This window comes from Dreissena polymorpha, chromosome 3, assembly GCF_020536995.1.
Source record: "Dreissena polymorpha isolate Duluth1 chromosome 3, UMN_Dpol_1.0, whole genome shotgun sequence".
Classification (NCBI taxonomy): domain Eukaryota; kingdom Metazoa; phylum Mollusca; class Bivalvia; order Myida; family Dreissenidae; genus Dreissena; species Dreissena polymorpha.
This window is the reverse complement of record NC_068357.1, coordinates 1540271-1563156: the sequence shown is the minus strand read 5'-3', so window position 1 is coordinate 1563156 and position 22886 is coordinate 1540271. Positions and strand designations below refer to the sequence as shown.

Genomic DNA, 22886 nt, shown 5'->3' with positions numbered 1-22886 from the left:
TCAATGTAGAAAAAAGTCTGATAGAGGGAGACAACTCAAACTGAACTGATTGTTTATAATTTACCCCCTTTGTTTCAAAATAAATATATTTTTAGTTGTGGCGACCTTGACCTTGGAGATATTGACGTAATTCTAAAGTGCGATACAACGTCCCACGATGGTGAACAAATATGCCAAATCATTTTTAAGTCTCACAATGAATGTCATAGTTTTGGCCCGGACAAGCTCTTTTATGGCCATTTTTGACCTTTAAACTCTTAAGTGTGACCTTGACCTTGGATATATTGACGGTATTCTTTTGAGCGACACACCGTCTAATGATGGTGAACGAATGTGCCAAATGATTTTAAATTCTCACCAAGAACCACAACGTTATGGCCCGGACAAGGTTGTTCCGTCCGCCCGCCAGCCGGCATTTGCCAATCTAATAACCCGTTTTTTTCTTTGGAAAACCTTGTTAAAAAGACCAGGAAAATTCCATACTAAGCGCACATGCCCGGCATGCCAATGAAGCAATTACAATATTTGTTCACACCCCCTTCAAACAAATCATCGGATTTACACTGATCTAAAATTCAATCCTGAATGGCTCAAATCGGGATTTCCAAATAATCCGGACAATTAACACCCTTGCAACATGCATGGGTTGCTAAGTTACTAAATGTCCTACATATAACAAATTCAGAATTTGTGTACCATTCCACTCACATAAATAGCAATTGCAAGATGATGTCCATTACAAACCTGTTTGTTATCATTCTGACCTTTTTGTACTTCTATAGTTTTTCAAATTTTAATGTGATTAAAGTGCAAACACCTGATTATAGAAGGTATACCTAAGATCATATCGCTTGCCATGAGTAATAATCCAACAGATTGGCTTTGTTTGTATGCCAATAGATAGAGCTTGCACATTCTTTTTCAATATGTGGTTATGGACAACTGTAAACATTACTTCATGTATTTTAAGGGGCTTTTGCATGTTTTGGTAAATTGACAAAATAAAACAAGAGCTGTCACCATAGGATGATTTATGCCCCCTATAAATGCTTGATAGAAGTTATGAGCTTTTTTCGAAACCTAAACACAGATTTCGAAACCTAAACGCGGACCCTAAGTTCAAGGTCACAGGGGTAAAATTTTGTGTGCGTATGGAAAGGCCTTGTCCATTTACACATGCATACCAAATATGAAGGTTATATCTCAAGGGACATAGAAGTTATGAGCATTTTTCAATATCTAAACGCAGATTTCGAAACCTAAACGCGGACCCTAACTTCAAGGTCAAGGTCACAGGGGTAACAATTTTTGTGCGTATGGAAAGGCCTTGTCCATATACACATGCATACCAAATATGAAGGTTATATCTCAAGGGACATAGAAGTTATGAGCATTTTTCAAAACCTAAACGCAGATTTTGAAACCTAAACACGGACCTTAAAGGGATCTTTTCACGCTTTGGTAAATTGACAAAATTGAAAAAAGTTGTTTCAGATCCGCAAATTTTCGTTTTAGTTTTGATATTTGTGAGGAAACAGTAATACTGAACATTTACCATGCTCTAATATAGCCATTATATGCATCTTTTGACGATTTTAAAACCTAAACATTATAAAGCGTTGCAACGCGAAACGTTTGAATAATTTGGAGAGTTCTGTTTTTGTCGTTAAATTTTGTGAAACTACGAAGATTGCTTATATAAGGTATAAAATACGTCAAGAATGTGTACTCGGCGGAATAGCTCAGTAGGCTAAAGCGTTTTTACTTCAGGACTCTGGCAGGACTCCAGGGGTCACTGGTTCGAAACCTGCTCCGGGCAATGTTCTTTTCCTTTTTTTAATTTTATTCTTGATTTTTTACTGGTGCTTTTACGATCCAATGTTTACATTTATCAATATATAGCATTTAATGAGTAAGTTAAAAAATGCCAAAATCTGTGAAAAGGCCCCTTTAAGTTCAAGGTCAAGGTCACAGGGGTAAAAATTTGTGTTGGTATGGAAAGGCTTTGTCCATATGCACATGCATACCAAATATGAAGGTTATATCTCAAGGGAAATAGAAGTTTTCGAAACCTAAACGCAAAGTGTGACAGAAATACGGACCGACAGACGGACAGTCTGATAACTATATGCCCCCTTTTCTTTGAAAGGGGGCATAAAAATTGTTTCAGACTTGCACATTTTTGTTGCAGTTAAGATATTTGTGAGAAAACAGTTATACTTAACATTAACAACCTGAAAATGATAAATCGTTGCAAAGCAAAACAATTGAATAATTTGGAGTTCTGTTGTCATTTTTAGTGACACTACAAGCTTTGCTTATAGAAACTAAAAGTATAAAATATTGTATGAGCATGGATGGCCGTCTTAGCGTTAGACTTTTACTCCAGAGGTCAGTGGTTCGAGACCAGATGAGGATTTCTTTTTCTTTTAATTTGTTCTTGTTTTTTAATTGAGCTTTTTAGATTTAATGTTTACATTTATAAATATAATGCATTTAATGACAAACTTCAATACATGCCATAATCTGTTATAAGGTCCCTTAAATACCAAGATGAGTATCAAGGAACCTGAGTGAAACATTTTATTTTATTTCGGATATATACAGGACTGCTTATTGGAAACAAAAAGTTTGCTCGATTCTTGAATGACTTACAAAAATGTTTATCAAATCAAGTAGGTTCGTTTATTCTTCGTCTGTTGTCCCATCTCGCCAACAGTCAACCAGCTCCCTCCAGGCTTGTCAGTTCCAGGCGAGTCTCTCTAGCTGCCCCCATTTTGGCCCATCTGCTTAGAATCTGCATCCAGGTCACGGCGCCAGGTGTTACTGTATTTGAAATAAAGTAGGTTGGATGCCATTAAATGTGACTTTAAACACCATAATGACAAACAAAATGACAGGTTTATTTCCCTTCAATTAATAACAAGCAAATTCATTGAATTGATATTCCCCGCTAATTAGCTTCTGGACACAAAAGTGTTATATTTGACACTCAGGTAAAAAAGGATTTTTTTAGTTTCGAAGGGCCATAACTCTGTTATTAACAGATAGTGTACAATGCCATTTGGCATGCATCATCCTCTTATCTATACATATACTCATACCAAGTTTCAATGAAATCCACCAAAGCACTTCCAAGATATCGCTCCCAACACAAAAGTGCCGGATGGACGGAAAGACAGGCGGACAAGGCCAAAACAATATCCCTTCGCCTATTGCAGGGTGATAATAACATGAATGTAAATTAAAGCCAGCACATATATGAATTAACTGCCTAGATGGGTGTATTAAATATAATTTAGGGCTGTTCAATACTTACTGATATGTGAGCATATATTTACTTTTAGTAAATATAAATAAATGTAACAGTAATACTTACACACTTGTGACTGTGAGTTTTAACTTTATACATGTAACTAAACTTCCTTTATAATTTTATAACAGTTTTTTTTATTTCTGCCATAGTATTAAGAAGTCACTTGCTCAATAACACATTTAAGCATGAGCTGTTTTTTTTTAATCTGCATACATAAGAAAACATCGAAAAAAAACACAAGAGGAGCATGTATCCGAAAGTAAATTACGTCCGAAATCAGGCAAGTTAAGCATGCGCGAAATTCACCAAAACATCGATTAAATATGGTTTCAACAGAATCATATGTAAAACGTGAATGATAAATTAAACATTATCCAAAAAAAGCATGCAGCTTTAACCAATAAACAACAGCAAAAATCAGCAATATAGCGATGTTGTTGAATAACTCAGCGAAGGCTAGCAAGAAGAGAATTTTCCAGGGGAAACAACTAAAAAAGTAATGCAAACGGATTTAAATGGCTCATGCACGAAAGTTTATAATATAGCAACAACACATGATTTAGCTATAGAATTAGAATGCGATAGATTTTTTTAACTATTACTCGAAGATTCCTTAACTAAATAAAATATCAATACAAGTTAAAACTTTGAGTTTGACCTACTTAGCAATCAATGGTCAAAACAACCTCGAAATAGCTTTTTCTTCATGTCAACAATACAATTGTTGAGTTAATGTTGACGTAATACTAATAATGATAATACTATCCATATTATCTACCTAGAATATTCATCATATTAAAATATCCAATAAATGTAGTATCCTCCAATTACCGTAAGTCGACCGGTTAAGGAAACAAGTATATATTTCTTTTCACGCTAACAATTCAAGATGGCTTACAATCGGTTTTGCTTGGTATCGGGTCCGTTCGCCCTAGTTACACGTTCGCCCAGGGTCCGTTCGCCCTGACTAACTTTGTTATTGGGGTTATTTACCCTCGGGACTTCGGTTAAAAACCATTGCCCGAGCACACTGCTTAACATAGAACTCTGCATAAAAAGCCGAAAACGGCCATAAAATGGACAGCCCGATTTTACTGGGCTGTACCATTGGTATAAATATAAAACTTTGCAGTGTTGGTGCGGTGCCTTAATAAAATCTATTGGTTTAAAAATATATAACCTTTATATGAAGCGTTAAAAAGACGCAGTGCTATACAGTGAATAGGCCTATCGCGGTTAAAAAGCGGCGTTTTAATTGGTTGATGCGTTTATATAACGATGGCGCTGATTGGCCGAAATTTCTTATTAAGAATTGCCAGTAGGTCAATCCGTTTTAAAATAGATTTTCCCACGGCTGACTTTGTACTTTTAAGAAAAAGTAAACAATGATGGTTGATATGCAAAAATATAAATGAAAGAACAAGAATGAGTTAATACAAAAAAGATTACTATGTTTTTGTTACATTACTGTACTTATTATTAATTTATATCATTCATATGATGTTGTTATTGTATGTTATTCTTTGTATTGTTTTTTAAGGAGGAGAGAAAGAATAGCCCAATTTTTATAAGTAAAGATGGTGAAAACACACATACTGTTGTATGTGGCAGCATCATTACCAGACCCACTGTTCAGTATATACTGCAATGGGTTTGTTGGAGTCTTTAGACTTTGTGATCTGTGGTTTAAAAATTTGAATCCAAATAGGACTATTTAATATATTAATTATAGAAAAAGGAATACACAGATGTGTATTATGTTTGTGTAACAATATAATAATATTTGAGGGTTTTCCAGATCAAAAAGTGGTTGAACATTGCCACAATATGTTAACATGCATAGTCAAGTACCATTTTTATGTGTATGTTTAAAGTTTAAACTAAACGCCAAACAACAAGATCTAATCATAAGAAAGATATGTTTATATCTAAGAACATTTATTAATAGGGATGCCAGAGCCTGATTTAACAGCTCTCAATTGTAGAGTGAAGTTGCATGTGCAAATGCAATTATATGAGAAGGAAAGGAAAAAAAAAAGACAATATATGATATCACATAGAGTGTGTAACTCTCAATTATATATTAATATTGCAATTGAGTATTGAGTTGTTAAAAAATTAATGAGTACAAGTTTATGTATGTGGCTCAATGTTGAACACTTGCAGACAGGGAATATAGCCGTAATGCTCCAACATAAGACCCTGTCTGTATGGAACTTAAGGAGGATTGGGCTATGGAAAAGAGAGATCCCCCCAGAGTGGCATTAAAACAATATTTAAAAGTGGGTTTAGTAATAAACCCTTATATGTTAAGGGCAATAACTTACGTGTCTCCAAACGGTCACCTTCATAGGGCCACATAAAAATTAAGGGTAAGACAATGTACTTTACAGTTAAAAATAAGACAAAGACAGCTAAGTTTGTACAAGATGTACATTATATACAATATGTACAGGACTATATGCATATATATATTTAAAATACATGTTGCCACCCTGGAGGGTTGAAAGAAGGAGAGATTTTATGGAAGTGTAGGCCGATGTGGGTGGGGGAAAGAAGAGCCAGCAGGGGTGGTGTCACTCAGTTGTACTAAGGGAGATAATTGTGATGATGAAGTCTACAATGGTTGTTTCCCCTGAACCAGAGGGAGAGCACGGTAAATGAAAAATAGTTTGTATACTATTGAAGGAAAATTGATAATGGTGAAATGTAAAATGGTAAAAAGACCAAATATTACCTAGATACGTTAAGATAAACCCAAAAAGCTCTAATCTATCCAATATTATTAGTATACTGATGATAACATTGTAGGAAATAATACTAAAGTACCTTATATGGTATCCAAATGACAATTAGACAGTAAAACCGAGGCAATTTGCTATATAAAATAGCAATTTAATATAAAAAATTAGGATATTTGCTATAAAAGTAGCAATTTTAGCATGAGTTAATGCAATAATAATAAAATTAAGGCAATTTGCTATATAAAATAGCAGTTTTCACAAAAATAAGGAAATTGCTACACAAGATAGCAGTTATAATAATCCCTAATGTGCTCCAAGGTACAAGATTAGTACTTTCAGCAAGGTCGACAATACTTTGTCCTAGATAGGGCTAAATAGGTGTTTATAATGGTATAAGGCCCTGCACCGTGCACTCCAGTCCGACATGGTTCTTCGAGTTTGAAGGGGAAAGGGTGGGGTGTCAAAGAGGAAGGGAGGGGGTGCAATGCAGCCAACAATCCCAGGTTACTGGACAGCCTCGTCCTTTCTTGTAATAAGAAATGCCATAAAATATGATTATATTAAAAAACTGAAAAATGTAAATGGTGGACTAACGTCATGCTCTCATAAAAAATGTATTAAAATAAAGAAGACCAGGTCAATGCCATTGGCCTGATTTAGAAAGGGCGGGGTAGAACAATAAACCCATTAAAAACTAAAATAAAGGTTGTGTAAAAGCGACACAAATCCAACACAATTATTTGATTACATCAGGTTTGTGCAGAGATTACACATTTTTAAAAGAAAACAGTCACAAGACTGTATAATTAGGTGGGTGTTGGCTGCTCTCCCTCCCCCAATGACCTAGATTTTGTCAGTTATTTGACAATCTAGTAAGTATTTGGCGAGGGCAGAGAAGACCGGGCCCCTAGCTGCTCCCTTGGGGTCTAGCACGTTGGTAAGGTTAAAAACTAGTCCATGGGAGTGCAATACAGCTTCAAGGTGGTCCCTCTGCGCCTTATGGTTAGGACAGTGTAGCAGCATGTGGGGCGCAGTGAGAGGTTCCTGGCACCTAGGACATGCAGGGTCTATACCGAGGACATACTTTCCTGCGCCACCGGGTAATAGGGTGGTTCCCATCCTCAGGCGCGTGATGGCTCTGTCAAGCACAATGCTTGCCGAGTATCTGTCAGGCGGCCTGAGGGTTTTCGCAGGTCTTGTAAAAGTATGTCGACGGGAAGACAAATTGTCGGTCCGGAGATTCCACTCGCCCAAAACAAATTTCTTTGTCAGGGAGTAGATCTCAGAAGGTGCCAGGGGTTCCCCAACATCTACGGCCCCCCTGAAGAGGCCCTCTTTGGCCCCCTTGTCGGCCTGTTCATTCCCACTGATGTTGACATGTGCTGGACACCATACTAATGTGACCTTTAAAGATTTATCTAGGCACTGTTGATGAAGTTCCAAAATGCTAGCTAAAATATCAGGCCTAGATCTGCTATTTCTGTTTTTTATGGACTCAAGAGATGACATTGAGTCTGATAAAATAGCAGTTTTAGTAGGTTTATTGACCAATATCCAGCACAGAGAGAATTTAATTGCCAAAAGTTCTGCTGTAAAAATAGAGAGATTGTTGCTGAGCCTGTGCGTTTTACTAATGTTTTTTGAAGGGATTACAAAAGAGTTGGCTACCAAACCAGAGTTAGGGCATTTGGAGCCGTCAGTGTAGATTTTTAGATGCTCAGTTTAGTGTTGTAGCTCGTACAAGCACGTTATAAATGGCCAATTACGGGTTTAAAAACAACAAGACCATGCTACTCAGAAAGCGTTCATTACCAAAAACTCCTAGTCGTACAAAACACCACAGGTTACATTCAACTATTCATTTACACACAACACTACACTCAGCATACATATTATCTATAAGAGAGAGAGCTTCTGACTTGATGAGTTGTGGCAAGTCAGTTTTCGTTATTTTATTAGAGAGTGATAGGTCAACATCAATGGGTTCGCCCTGGGTTCGTTCGCCCTATATTATCATGTGCATATCGGGGTATGAACAGTTGATTGTTCACACATATAAGCAAATTTGAACCTTAAGTTTTCATTAATTAATATAGTAAGCAATTAGTGAAAATAACTGGCCTTTGTTACAAACACGCTTACAAGTTAAAGAGCGCCGTTTTGATTTTTCACACATGCAAGCAAGTTTGTGCCTTAGATTTCATCATAAATTAATATAATAAGCAATTAAGGAATATTACTGGCCTTTGTTACAAATACGCTTACAAGTTAAAGAGCGCCGTCTTTTATATTTCGGTAACACTTTTTTGTTTGATATGTTCGGAATAACCTAACTGTGAATTATCACAGTATATCAAATGGAGCTCAAATGTCTGGTTCTATTATTTCATAAATGGATAATCTGTTGTGCATTTCGTGCAATTTGGAGGTACGACATGCGATTACACGCGACGTTTGTGAACGGTGGCAGCATCGGCTATGTGGAACTGGTTAGTTTAATTTAATTTGTCAATTGCATATAATAAAAACATATCGTACGTACTTGTTCTATATATTTTAATGTTCCTTAAGGATTTCATTATTTCCATCTAATGTAACTGGTAACGGGATCTTCATTTACGTACGATAAATTATTTAGTTCTTAATAATTTATCATTCTGTCCATTACGGTCTTAGTGAATGTTGTCTCTATCGTATTTCATTTTCAATTAGCATTAAATGCTACCATTCTTCGACTTATGCGAAGTAGCGTTAAGCGCTAATATCCTTTGATCCATTATAGATGTAATTAATTAAAGAAGCTTGCGTTTGCGTTCTTGATTTGGTAAACAATTTAGATTGGAATTTGCTACTCGCTCTCTTAGCTTACTAAACTGTTTTATTATAGAACATCAATGTATTTTTCCATATGTTAGAGTTTGTAGCTCACCTAGCACAAAAAGTATACCGATGTGGTTTTGTGAAAAATGGGCTTAATGCGTGATACGGACTGCGCAATTCCTTAAGTATTTCTAACAATATACAATAGTTATTCTAAACAATATGCAATAGTTATTTTAAACAATATGTACTAGTCATTTTAAACAATATGCAATAGTTACTTTAAAAAATATGCAATAGTAATTATAAAATTTTGTTAATTGAAATTAAGTAAAACTTTATTAATTATGATTAATTAAAATTATTAAATAAGTAAAAATGGAAATTTAAATATTACAAATATGTACACAAGATAAAGTGCATCATTTATTATTCTATATATAAGCTGTATATATTAAATTTATAAATTATTTGTACATTTATATGTGTAAAATAGTCATTAAGATTATGAGATTTTGAGTGTAACTTCTTGCGTTGTTTATGGTTCTTTCATTCAGCAATATATAACCACCGTCTGTCGGATTATCTAAATTCTTGTATTCTTGTCGATCCCTGCATAGGCAAATACATTTAAAATTCATATGAACATCATTATATCTAAAAAACATCATCAATATTCAATTTACTAAACTGATCAACTTCCAATAATTCTCGCGTGTATTGCGCGGTGTGAAGTAGCAACCGGCCTTTATTGATCGGTGTCGATTAATTAAGAGATTATAGAGATAACGATCTGTGTTAATTGATTGATTGAGTGTCGTATTCACCTAATATAGTTAACATTGAGAACAATTACTAAATCATATAGAAATTAGTTATGTATAATATGATTATTAAGTTGAAACTATTATCCTAAAGAGTATACTTAATATTGATGCATGCATAAATCATGTTTATAAAACAGAACTGTTAATTATTATCATTTTTTTTAGAAATTATCTTTAATATGATTATTAGCGTATGATTAAGAAAATAAACATAAATTATGTAAATGAAACAGAGCGGTATATTTTAAATTGTGTAGAAATTGGTCACAAAGAAAATGCTCAATTATAATAAATACATTAAGTAATAAGATTATTATTAATTAATTATAACAGAACTATATTTTAAGCAAATAAAGCCGTATTGTCAGTGAAATTTGCCGATGTCATTGTAAGTTCATGAAATTTGTATATATCGTCCGCAGAAAGCAGGCTCCATATGTATATACAAAGAGAACTGATGTATTTATGGAACGTGAATGATATATAAATCATTTACGTTTTTAAATAACTAAACAATAAGAGAAAATTACTGGCATTCGACGGCTTTGTTACAAACACGCTTACACGTTAAAGAGCACCTTCTTGTTTTTTCACACATATAGGCAAGTTTGTAGCTTAAATTGTCATTTATATATTAAAATGTTATAAAAGATAACAAATTTCGTTTTATTTATTGCTTCCCTGCTTTGATAATAAAAGTTAGGGCGAACGGACCCAGGGCGAACAGGTTTTAGGGCGAACAGGATTTAGGGCGAACAGAAATTAGGGCGAACGGACCCGGATTCCTTTTGCTTGGGCATGCGCATTGCAAGCCTATTTGGTTTGGTCCCGCCTTTTTCTCCATATATGGTCATTTGAGCTTGTGGACGGCCGTGGACCATCCACCTATACAGATAACCACACTTGGCAAAAGTTATAACGCGCCACGGACTGAACTGTACGGCAATTTTCAATCAAAATCGAAATGTTGAATACATTTCGCAATCGGCATAGGAGAATCTCTTTTGTAAGCAACCATGTTTTGCTCATTCTTTAAAACAAACAAATACGTTATAAAACTTTATTTTTTTGCGAGCCACAAATTACAAAAGTGTGAAGATCAAGCATTTGACTGTATTTGATGTGATGTGGATAAATTTAACTGTTTTAATTCCGTTATTAAATATTACAATTGATATATTATGAGTAACTGGAAAACAAATTGCATGGCTGTTGATGAATACCCTAGATCCGGAGTGCCAAATGCAGACAAATGCAAACACATTCTCACGAGAACAACGCTATGAGTACCGGGGTACTTCCCACTAGTAATCATTACCCAGGAAAAGTTAATGTATATATCATAAACTGAAACCTACAAACATAATAACAGAACGCCATACATTTGATTCATTCGCAATTCAGACAAATAACTTATAAATGCAAGTACAAATAATCAGAAACTGACCAGTTTGATAGAATGAAAATAGTACAAGTAGACTTAAACACATTGAAGAGTGTCTTTATAGAGCATGTGAGGAAAGGAAAGCACGGTCCGCAGTTTGCCCAACACTTTTACTGGGTTTTAGTTTTGACTAATAAAAGTCTTGTATATATTTTATATCTCTCATTCTAACTTGACAAGACATGTATGATATCACGGTACATGGCTGGACGCACTACGGACACGGGACTGAATCCTACAAGAGATGAAAATGGAAACATACAAGACAAGGGACATAATCACTGGTACATGAGACATAGAAACATATAATTACGCTGACCAATATTACATAATCAATTTATTTCTATTTTATACATCAGAATTTAAAGAAATGTCTCTACCGCCACAACTGAACCAACTCCGAAACTTCAGATACATTGTAACCGAATTTAGTACTGTAGGGTAGAATTTACAACATCAAACGGTGTCGAGGTAAACATTACATCGTAAAATAAAATTGAGGAACTTTGTAAAACGTATGCATTTAAACCAAGGTATATCAATAAAGACCATCATAATTGCAAGACCGTGGAAGACATTCGTATGAGTATATCGCGGCCCTCTGTTTGGTCTGAGTGCACATGATTTTATGACTTCGCACTTTGAATTGAAAATAAGATAAACAATCATGAATCAAAACGTGAACTGGTAAAACAAAGTTTTGACATTTAATTGTTTTTGTTGAGTTTTGGATCCTGTTTGAGTCATGGTTAACCGTTGTAGAGATTGCGTTTGGTAGCAAGTTAACACATAATGACGTTTGTTTCAGTAAAAGTTTTGACACATCACGGTTTTGCTGATCAAAAATGCGACAAAAACATGTCATATAGTCAAGTTACCATTACCGGATCATTTGATTACTCATAGTAGATCACTTTGATGTTCAAGACTGCATATCGAAATAACAAGTTGACATTGTTAAGTGATAATTTGCACACAGCATCTTCAAGGCCTGTTCTTTAAAACACATTGATTGAGTCATAATCGGAGCTCCTATATGTCAAACATTTCGGTATGTTTTGCTTACATGTATATACGACTTTGTTGACTTCCGCCTCGTTTCCAAATTGAGGTTGAAAATATTTCGCAACAACATGCTAAAACTCTGTTGGAAAGTAAGAAGTTTACGCATTAATTTAAAGGCCATTTAGTAGTCTTTCTGCCTGCAAAATTCTAGTTCAGTTTTGATTTGTGTTTTTGATTTTGTAACACCTTCAATGAAAAGAAGAATTAGGGCAATAACGGATCAAGCGTGATAATAAATGCGTATTGATAATATATTATATTTAAATATATGCAAATCTGGATGATTCTTACAATAAGTAATCTTAATGTTTTATTTATGTTCCATGTTAAATATCGATGATTAGATATGATTCAAACGATTTACATGGTTTATAAGATGCCCTTATCTCTTCGATCTATTTAGGATTTTCAACAGATAATTCACACAAAAACACCATCCGTAAAGTGTAGATACAAGATCACATATAGAAAACAATTAATAAGAAAAAAAAGAATATAATTTATAACTGGCAATGTAACTTGGTCATTGTAAACAACACAGTTCATGTTTCGACAGTTCAAATAGCGTGTTAGATGCCCTCTTGAATGGTTTCGAACACGTGATCCGTTATGGCTACAACTGATCCGTTAATGCATAAATTATGCGGCGAAAAAAGGTTATTACAAATACAGTTTGCCTGCGTTTAAAAATAAGACTATGTGCTGAATCAGAAAGCAAAGGTGATATTTAATCAAACTGGTATAACAGATGTCTCAAAACATTTATTGCTTTTCACCAGAACAACTTTATTACGCTACTGATCCGGTAATGGTTACTTGACTGTACTGGTCATCCTTATTCTCACAGTACTTAATATTAAAATTAAACAAAAATAAAAGTTGAAATAAATACTTAATTGATAAATTAGGGACTCCTTTTCGAAGATAGACAACTTTTCCGCTAATACATACGGAATATTACGCTAGGCAATTGTTCCAAGAGTTTGTATCAGTGGAGTGGCTTGTGTGATGACTTATCGCCATGATTGTGATGCGAAACAGCACAAGCCACAAAACTGATACAAACTCTTAATTTAGATTGATGCAATATGCACAAACTATTTTCTGAAAATCAGACGAAAATAATAGTGAAAGATCAACTTGTATTTGTATGCCTGCAATTTGTTTGTTATACACAATCACTGAATTTACAGAGTATATATGTGTATTTAAATCTCAGTTTGTATAATACACATGATAGTTGTACCTTTACACTTGTTGAGGCCATACATTCCATAACAATACATATATTGACAACCATTATTATAAAAACTGTGAATGTCTAATAAAGGCCTTCATTGGTGCATAGGTGCATTAATCAAAACTTCATTCGAGCCTTTTCCAAAATATAGATAAATTAAAGTGAAAAGGCTACAACATCTTCAAAAACAAATGCTACTGCTAGATCTAAAAAGGCATGAAATATGTAATTAAATATGATTTCAGTACAAAATCTATACATTATCTTATGTCATTATATAAATAAATGATAACAACCCAAAATATCATGTGATACATATTGATTGAAGGTTTTGGCCAAAGTGACACCAAAAAGTGCAGGGGATAGAAAAAAACATGGCCGGCTCAGACAGTGATGGTTCACCGAGCTATCGATCCAGGAAATACTCTCAATCCTCTTCTGATGATTCTAACTACAGAAGTCAAAGGTCACCAAAAAGGAAACGTTCAAGGTCATATTCGAAGTCACCAGACAGAAATGGAAAGAACATATCAAACAGTGGTGAAAGATTCAGAGACAGTACTTCTTCAGATAGTAGGTCAAAGTCAAGGTCACCAATGTGTCATAGAAAAGAATTTGCAGGTTCTCTTGAACGAGACTCAAAAATCATGGACAGAAACACTAAAATCAGAGACAGATCTTATACTAGGTCAAGGAGTAGATCACCTATAGCCAGAAATAGGTCACCTGTTCAAAGAACTAGGTCGCCTGTTGAAAGAAATAGGTCGCCTTTCCAAAGAAATAGGTTGCCTGATCAAAGAACTAGGTCACCTGTTCAAAGAAATAGGTCGCCTGTTCAAAGAAATAGGTCACCTGTTCAAAGAAATAGGTCACCAGCTTGGAATGACAGGACAAGGTTACCAATACAGAAAGGACGTGAGTCAAATGAAGATCATGTGGGGAGAAGCAATAATGAAAAAGGGTATGGTGGGAGACATAAAGACAGGGAGTTGCAGTATGACGTTTTTGAAAGGTAAGCAAAATATGAAAAAAAATATATGAACATTGCTATCATTATTTTCATCATCAAGGATGATAATGAATTAAATTTTCTGATAATCTATTTATTTGTTACTGATATTATTAAGTCTGTACAAGTCAATCAAGGATGAAATGTTTTGCCTAAAATGGATTTATGATGACAAGAGACTTCATTAAGAACGAACAAATGCAAGAAAAGCACATGTTTATTTGTTGGCAAAGGTCACTCTTGTATACTTAAATTTAATTGATATTTTTTACTCATGGATTAATCCTTTTCGGCTTAGACGGAACGTGAAAATGCCTTTATGCAACCAGCATAAAACAAGAACAGCCTGTGAGTTACTTGCAGGCTGTTCTTGTTTTATGCTGTTTGCTACTCATCAGTATCTTATGGTTGGAAATGAAGCCACTTAAACTTGAATCTGTTAAGAAAGCTTTTTAATTGAACTTGATTTTATAGGCTACTACAAGTGGTTAAAATGCTTAACTGAGCAGAAAGGGGCTAAACTCAAAATTCTAATAAAACCTTCAAACATGCTCTATATGGCTGTTTTAAGCCTTTACCACTAAGAAACATATTCTGATGAGCAGCATAAAGCATAAACGAACTGCGAGTTACCCGCATGCTGTTCTGGTTTTATGCTGTTTGCACATAGCCATTATCACTTTGCTTCTATTAAAGTGGGAAGGGTTTCACATGACACTTTGCTTCTAAGTGGGAAAGGGTTTAACATGATACTTTGCTTCTAAGTACAAAATGGTTTAACATGACACTTTGCTTCTTAGAACAAAAGGGTTTAACATGACACTTTGCTTCTAAGTGGGAAAGGTTTTAACATGACACTTTGCTTCTATTAAAGTGGGAAAGGGTTTAACATGACACTTTGCTTCCATTTACAGGCGGAGGACAGACAGAGAGAGGATTTGTTCACTGGGAGCCCCTGAAGTCTGGGGCAGATCACCCTCGCCACAACACTCAGAGTAGGGGCATTACGCTTATGTGCAATCGATCAGAATTTATGGCCGTTTTGATCTACTGTTAAATATATTTGTTGGCTTGAACTTTTGTGGTTTTTCAAAAAATGACTTTTTCAAGGAAATAATTGTAATGTTGTGTATTACTGATTTTTGAAAAAACAGCGAAATTAGTGTTGGTCATTTTGTAATTTGTTTATGTTAAATTCATGGATCCTTCAATCCAAGAAATCAACAAAAATTAATGGCTCATTAATTATCATGATTTTACAGTATCTCTGTAACTACTCAGATCCTTATATTGAAACTACAAATGAGTAATGAGTGTGGTATAATTTAGTAACTGTTGTAATACTATATAGTGTTTTATTTAAGTTTACACAATTTATATATTGTTTTATTTTAGTTGACCAAATTTATATATGGTTTTATTTTAGTTGACAATTTTTTTCATGAATTCATTTAATCTTGTTTTTAATTTTGATCTTAAATTCATGGATCATTTTAATGTATACTCTTTGTTATGTCTGATCTAATAATTCACTTGGACATGAGCGTTTGGTGATAATAGCATTTTGTGATTGAGACGACCCACATAAATTAGTGTCTGATTGTACTACAAATATTAATGGTTTCACAGTGTACATGTACTATCAAAGGGGAAGAATAGCCAATCATGCTATATTCAGATTGCTCTTGTAAGGTATGGAAAGTAATAATTTAAAGGAAAAAACAGTTGCAATCTTATTGTAAACTTAATATGAGTCGCGTTCTGAGAAAATTGGGCTTAATGCATGTGCGTAAAGTGTCGTCCCAGATTAGCCTGTGCCGTCCGCACAGGCTTATCAGGGAGGACACTTTCCACCTAAACACGATATTCGGTAAGGAGGGACTTCATTGAAACTAAAAATTCCATAAAAGCGAAAAGTGTCGTCCCTGATTAGCCTGTGGGGACAGCACAGCCTTATCTTGGATGACACTTTACGCACATGCATTAAGCCCAGTTTTCTCAGAACATGACACATATCATGGAAAAGAACTTTTTACTACAGTGGTGTAGTGGATATGGTGTCCGCCTAGCGATTCGGAGGTCATGGGTTTGATCCCCACCGTGGGAGCGTTCTTTAGATTTCCCCCATAGACAATAAGTACTTGTTCTTGTCCCAGGAAACAGACTCGAGAGCGTTTCAAATACTAGTAAGCCTTAGTCTTTAGATGCAATCAAGCTAAAATAAATAGGTATAAACTAAAGAAACTTTTCTTTGTAGAATCTACATGTGCATATGATGGCTGTGTGAAAGGTCATGTGTTTTACATTTTATTTCAAACAGATCTGACGATTCAGAAGACTCAGATGAAAGTGAGGACGCCTCAGGGACTGCTTCCAGCTCAGAAGGTACTTGTTATATCCGGAGTTATTGCCCTTTGTTGTTTTTGTATGATGTCCCATGAGGTTCTCTTGTATGAGATTCCATGCCTAAGAACCATTACCATAGAACCTTTCTTAAATAAGACTTATTACCCTTTGTTGTTTTTGTATGGTGGAACTTTTCAGGGCTATATCTCAGATACTATACTAGATCTCAACTATACAAGATCTGAGGGGAATATCAATTCAACAAATTTACTTTTTATAGAAAAGGCGTCATTTATCGGTTACTTTGGGTGGCAGTATCATTCTGAAACTGTTGTCCTGACAAGTGGGTGCAATAACCGCATGTAAAAAAAGATCTAGATAAATAAAGCAGTGGGCAGCATCCTTTTCCTCATTGCGCCCCTCTTTCCTCCCTCTGCTGTTACTATGGACTAGGCAGCGCGAAACAATGTGAAAATTATTTGAATTCTATTTATGTTTTGTAAGTAAATGTTAAATTAAAAGCATGTGCTTAAAAAATTCATAACGTTTGTAAGAATAAAAAATTCCTTGTATTAAGTAAATGCATAGACTGGTTTGACTTTCCATACCATCCTTTTTTAGCAGCACCCTGTACCTTTTTATGTCCCCCACCACTATAGTGGGGGACATATTGTTTTTGCCCTGTCTGTTGGTTTGTTTGCCCAAACTTTAACTTTTTGCAATAACGTTTGCTATATTGAAGATAGCAATTTCATATCTGGCATGCATGTGTATCTCATAGAGCTGCACATTTTGAGTGGTGAAAGGTCAAGGTCATCCTTCAAGGTAAAGGTAAAAAAATTTAAATCCAAGCGGCGCAGAAGGGGACATTGTGTTTCTGACAAACCCATCTGTTGTTGATCCTGAATCTTTCCTGACTTCAAGTTGAGATGCATTTGTTTACCCCTTTGTAGTAGGCAGCATGAAGCCGTCCCACAGTAGGACTATGAGTGTCAGGATGAAAGTTAACAACAACATGTACTTGTCTCAGCTAATAAACTCAGCTGATAAACTTAATTGCACAAATATGTATCATCAAAAGATGACATGTCACTTTTAACAATGAGCCTTGGGCTTCCAATGCCATAGAGCTAAAATAGTACAAGGATATTTGTTGGATTTGGTGGAATATATATATTTGATATTCCACCAAATCCAACAAATTTTCTATCTATTTTATGCTTACAAATGATTATTTTTGTATTTTTGCCTTTCCGAACAATATGATTCCCCGTGTGGTGCCCAGAAATATTTTTACATGTATGTTCAAGGGAAGCTTATCAGTATGTTTTTATAAACATTCAATACAGAGTTATCACCCTAGGTAACATTGGGGGTCAAAATGGGGAAATCAAGATATCTAAAAATAGAACATGTGAAAAAAATGACAATTATCGATAATTTCGGTGTTATTTTTCAATGAAATATCAGTTTTAATTCACTGATATTTCTATATAAACCATCCGAAAACATAAAATAAATAGTTTTAAACTAAATCATTGTATTATTTCTATTTTTTTCTAATAAACACAACAAATAATCATACATTTCTTTAATGAGTTACATTTTATTGTTCTTCTCAATTGTTTTGCTTTTCAAGTCTTTCATAATTCAGTCATTGTTTTGGTACTTTAATAGAAGAACGAAGGAAAAAGAAAAAAAAGAAGAAGAAGTCATCAAAGAAAAAGAAGCACAAAAAGCACAGTAAAAAGGGGTTAGTATAGTCTGAGGTATTAATACACTCTGTTTATACATTTATACATGTTACATCACCTATTATAGTTGAGTGTATGATAGATTAATAAAAGTAGAATAAGGATGCGTTTTTGACCCCCCCTCCACTGCCCCCCTCCCCTTTTTACGGCAACATATAGCAGTCACCAGAGCTCCTGATAACTTTTCTGAGTAATTGGGTAAATACCCACTACGTTTGAGTTCACTTGGGTATTTTCATTTTCAGTTGGGTACAAAAAAGTCGGTACCCACTACTTTACTTGACAATTGGGTATTTTTGTATTAAAATTGGGTATTTTCATTGCCTTAAATTCTCAAATGCTTACCATAATGAGCTAGTTGAAGTTCCGCTCTTAACTGATAAGTTTCTGAGATCTTGTGTAATTATGTAGATGTATCCATAATATACAGTCTTCATTAAAAAAAAAGTTTGACGATTCCTTCCACTAGTTTTTTTTACAATTTAAGGACTTTCAGCGCTTGCCTCCTACACAATATCGTCAAAAATTAGTTTCACTATATTTTCCGCTTCTGATTTTGTGTTGCTCGCGAGGAAATAACTTAAAATAGTTTTTTTGTGCCTGGGATACGATATTTCCCTGTTTACGGCCTCGCGGTTTTGACATTTTCACAACAATAATACGTAGTTACATAGACGCTTTCTTCCGTACATATTATTGTGCTGAAGGTTATACTAATGGTTGGACGAAGCGGAAAGAATCCGGGTATTTCATACCTGGGTATTTTCGGGAAAGATTTACTAGTTACGTAGGGGAAAATATGATGCGTAATCAGCCATTTCAATTGGGTTTCGGTACGCAGAGTTCAATTTTTCTATGCGTAATCGGCAATTTTACATTGGGTATTTACGCAAATACGCACCTTATCTGTAGCTCTGAGTCACACTGTCAATCCCACACAAAAAAAAAACATTTTATATTAAATTGAAAGTGTGCGAATGTGATATTAACCTGCAAATAGATGAGTGTGATTTGGAAATTGAAAATGTTTATAGGCTGGCCCAATAGTCTGTTCTTATGAACCTGCAAACAGATGAGTGTGATTTGGAAATTGAAAATGTTTATAAGCTGGCACAATACTCTGTTCTTCTTATTTAAAAAAAAGGCATCATCTTATCTTTTAATTTGCGTATGGAGGTGTCCTTCAATTGAACATTAAATAATACATGATCATTTCATTACCTTCAAGTAAAACTTGGGTGTTTTGGTTCAGCACAAGTATCATTTTACTGTAGATTTTTTTTTCATCAAACAGAAAGAAGTCCAAGCACAAGTCTAAGAAGCGAAAGCAAAAAAAGAAGGCTGAGGAGTCTGACTCGGAGAGCAAAGATTCGGAGGTCGAAGAAGACCAGTGGGTGGAGGTCGTGAAAAGTAAGGGATTGATATCACCACCCACTATGAAAATGGGGCTTAATGCGTAAAGTGTAGTCTCTGTGATAACCCTTTGCAGTCTGCAGTCCTTAAGACTAAATAATCTGTTTATGCGTAAAGTGTTGTCCCTGATTAACCTGTTTGGACTGCATAGGCTAATCTTGGACTACACTTTATGCACATGCATTAAGTCCCTTTTTCCCAGAACGAGGCTCATGCTATTTCCTGCAGTTGTGATAAGCAAATAGAGTTATAGCTTAAAAGTCAGTTGAAAGTCAGTTTTTTCAGATGCAAAGTGGAAATGGCTATGTGCAAACAGCATAAAACCAGAACAGCCTGCGAGTAAGTCGCAGTCTCTATGTAAGCGTTACCGACCTATGCTATAGATGTTACAATTCAATGTTATGGAATCGACAAGTATGGAATTGTCATTAAATAAGATGGGCGGAGTTACGACATTGAAATAGCCACTTTAAACTAATTTTCCAAGAAACAACGATTTTGATTGGCTAGAAAAGAAGAAAAGAGTAACTTCCCTTTACGGTTGCTATGCAACTTTAAGGACCGATTTAGAAAGTGAGTTGCAGATTCCGGTAAAAATGGGCACTTCCAACGAAAAAAGAAAGTCGAAGCAACAGAAATTAACACAATTCTTTAGAAAAGAAAGCGGACAGAATAATGTCATCTCAGGAAATGACCAAATGTTAGGTTTGTGATCGGAGTATGTCTCAAATAGTGCAGACTTGAATGCAGAATCGGAAACGTATTATCTAACCAGTGTATATAAACAGTTTAAAACAGTTTCAAAGTTCTACAGTTAACTATATTTTGGAATTTATTTCTTCAATTTTTATCAACTGACAAGTTCAGGATAGTTTCAATATGAACATACGTTGAACATATTCCTAGTTTATACAATGTCGGTTCTTAAAAGAGATTTGTGTGGATTTAATTAATCTTTTCTTTGAGTCCCCCTCTTTTAAATGTAAGAGGGATCAAGCCCCCCTTTACCTGAAAGTGAGGGGGGCCAAAACCCCTATCTACGTTTTTCTAGATGCAAACCTGCATATCTCCAATGAGCGACATCTGATGCTAGCCCAAGTCAGTGATGAAATCATACCTGTCAAGTCTCACAGTTTTGATGTAATCACCAAAAATGTAATGTTTGGATTTCATAAAAAGTCGTATAATTACTAACGAGACGGGCGGGCTGTTTTAGTGGTTTCTAACCTAAATACCACATGTACGGAAAACTGTTTAACAGTGTTAATGTATCATTATCACTACGCCACCGGTGTCTATGTAAACAAAACAAATCGGCTGAAAAATGTCAATAAGCAGCTCACCAGCGAAGAAAAAAACTTCACCCAAAAAAAAATTCGGGCTTTTTGTCCTTAACGCCAACCTCGAGTCTGTTCAGGTTTTATGCTGTTTGCTGCTCATCTAATCTAAGGATTGGAAATGAGGCCTTTCAAACTTGAATACATTAAGAAAGGACTTAAATTCAAATTGATTTACTCAAAAACTTCAGATGCGTCATAGTGCGTTTCTGAGTGGTTAAGGGTTAATTAATGAACTTAAATCTGGTGATTATGAATATAATACTTTCACAAAAAGAAGTAAGTTTCAGTAGCTACTGAAACTTACTTCTTTTTGCATTAATATATCAATGTGCTAATAACTCTGGTGATTTACTCATGCTTATATGTATAGTGACCCACGTGAAGCAGTTGCTACTTGGTTAAATGTAGTTCCTGTTTTGTACATTAAAAAGAATAAAACAATATGTTAAAAACATTTTACCAACAATCTGTGAATTAAACATCCTCAAAAAGGTGCATTTTTCATATAAAAATCCACTAGATATATACATAATTTAGGTAATGAACATAAAATATTGAATGATCAATTGTTGTTTCTGTTTTTATTTGTACCTTTATTTTGCACACTCGGCCATTAAAATTGACTTACATTTGGTTAATTCTTGTATATAATGAAATGATCGTATAATTCGTATTTTAAGTCCGTAATAATTTAAGAAAATAATTGTACTATTTCTTATGTGTTGATGCCTTAACATAAATGTGCCAGCTATTACTATAGAGATTGTCCTGTCGATCCGTTCACCTTTATCTAAACAAATAAAATTTGTTTCTTTTTAAACTAGATTTTATCATACAATCTACCATCATCATAGCTTTCAATTTTTTATGCCCCCCTTCGAAGAAGAGGGGGTATATTGTTTTGCTCATGTCGGTCAGTCCGTTGGTCCGTCCGTCCACCAGATCGTTTCCGGATAACTCAAGAACCCTTAGGCCTAGGATCATGAAACTTCATAGGTAGATTGATCATGACTAGAAGATGACCCCTATTGATTTTCAGGTCAATAGGTCAAAGGTCAAGGTCACGGTGACTCGAAATAGTAAAATGGTTTCCGGATGATAACTCAAGAATGCTTAGGCCTATGATCACGAAACTTCATAGGTAAATTGATCATGACTGGCAGATGACCCCTATTGATTTTCAGATCACTAGGTCAAAGGTCAACGTCACAGTGACTCAAAATAGCAAATTGGTTTCCGGATGATAACTCAAGAATGCTTACGCCTAGGATCATGAAACTTCATAGGTACATTGATCATGACTGGCTGATGACCCCTATTGATTTTCAAGTCACTTGGTCAAAGGTCAAGGTCACAGTGACTTGAAACAATTAAATGATTTCCGGATGATAACTCAAGACCGCTTACGCCAAGGATCATGAAACTTCATAGGTACATTGATCATGACTTGCAGATGACCCCTATTGATTTTCAGGTCACTAGGTCAAAGGTCAAGGTCAGGGTGACTTGACACAGTTAAATTGTTTCCGGATGATAACTCAAGAAAGCATACGACTTGAGGATCATGA

General features: G+C 34.9%; 1 protein-coding gene and 1 long non-coding RNA gene across 4 annotated transcripts in view; one reads left to right on the top strand and one right to left on the bottom strand.

The window, feature by feature from the left end:
* Positions 1 to 4088, bottom strand: part of LOC127872733 (uncharacterized) — a 31639-nt gene extending 27551 nt beyond the window's left edge. The window contains exons 1-2 of the long non-coding RNA XR_008045758.1: positions 3979 to 4088; positions 2656 to 2826 (exon numbers count right to left, since the gene is read on the bottom strand). This is a non-coding gene — a long non-coding RNA (uncharacterized LOC127872733). The remainder of the gene's footprint in view (positions 1 to 2655; positions 2827 to 3978) is intronic.
* A 7517-nt stretch (positions 4089 to 11605) lies between these two features.
* Positions 11606 to 22886, top strand: part of LOC127872729 (NF-kappa-B-activating protein-like) — a 31653-nt gene continuing 20372 nt past the window's right edge. Inside the window, exons 1-6 of one of the 3 annotated variants that reach the window (XM_052416094.1) lie at positions 11606 to 11684; positions 13785 to 14468; positions 15380 to 15460; positions 16786 to 16850; positions 18489 to 18564; positions 19860 to 19975. In XM_052416094.1, coding sequence (XP_052272054.1) covers positions 13831 to 14468; positions 15380 to 15460; positions 16786 to 16850; positions 18489 to 18564; positions 19860 to 19975 — 976 coding nt within the window. In that variant the 5' untranslated portion in view covers positions 11606 to 11684; positions 13785 to 13830. Of the gene's footprint in view, positions 11839 to 13701; positions 14469 to 15379; positions 15461 to 16785; positions 16851 to 18488; positions 18565 to 19859; positions 19976 to 22886 lie in introns of all 3 variants that reach the window. The other 2 variants (XM_052416093.1, XM_052416095.1) reach the window with 2 other exon arrangements.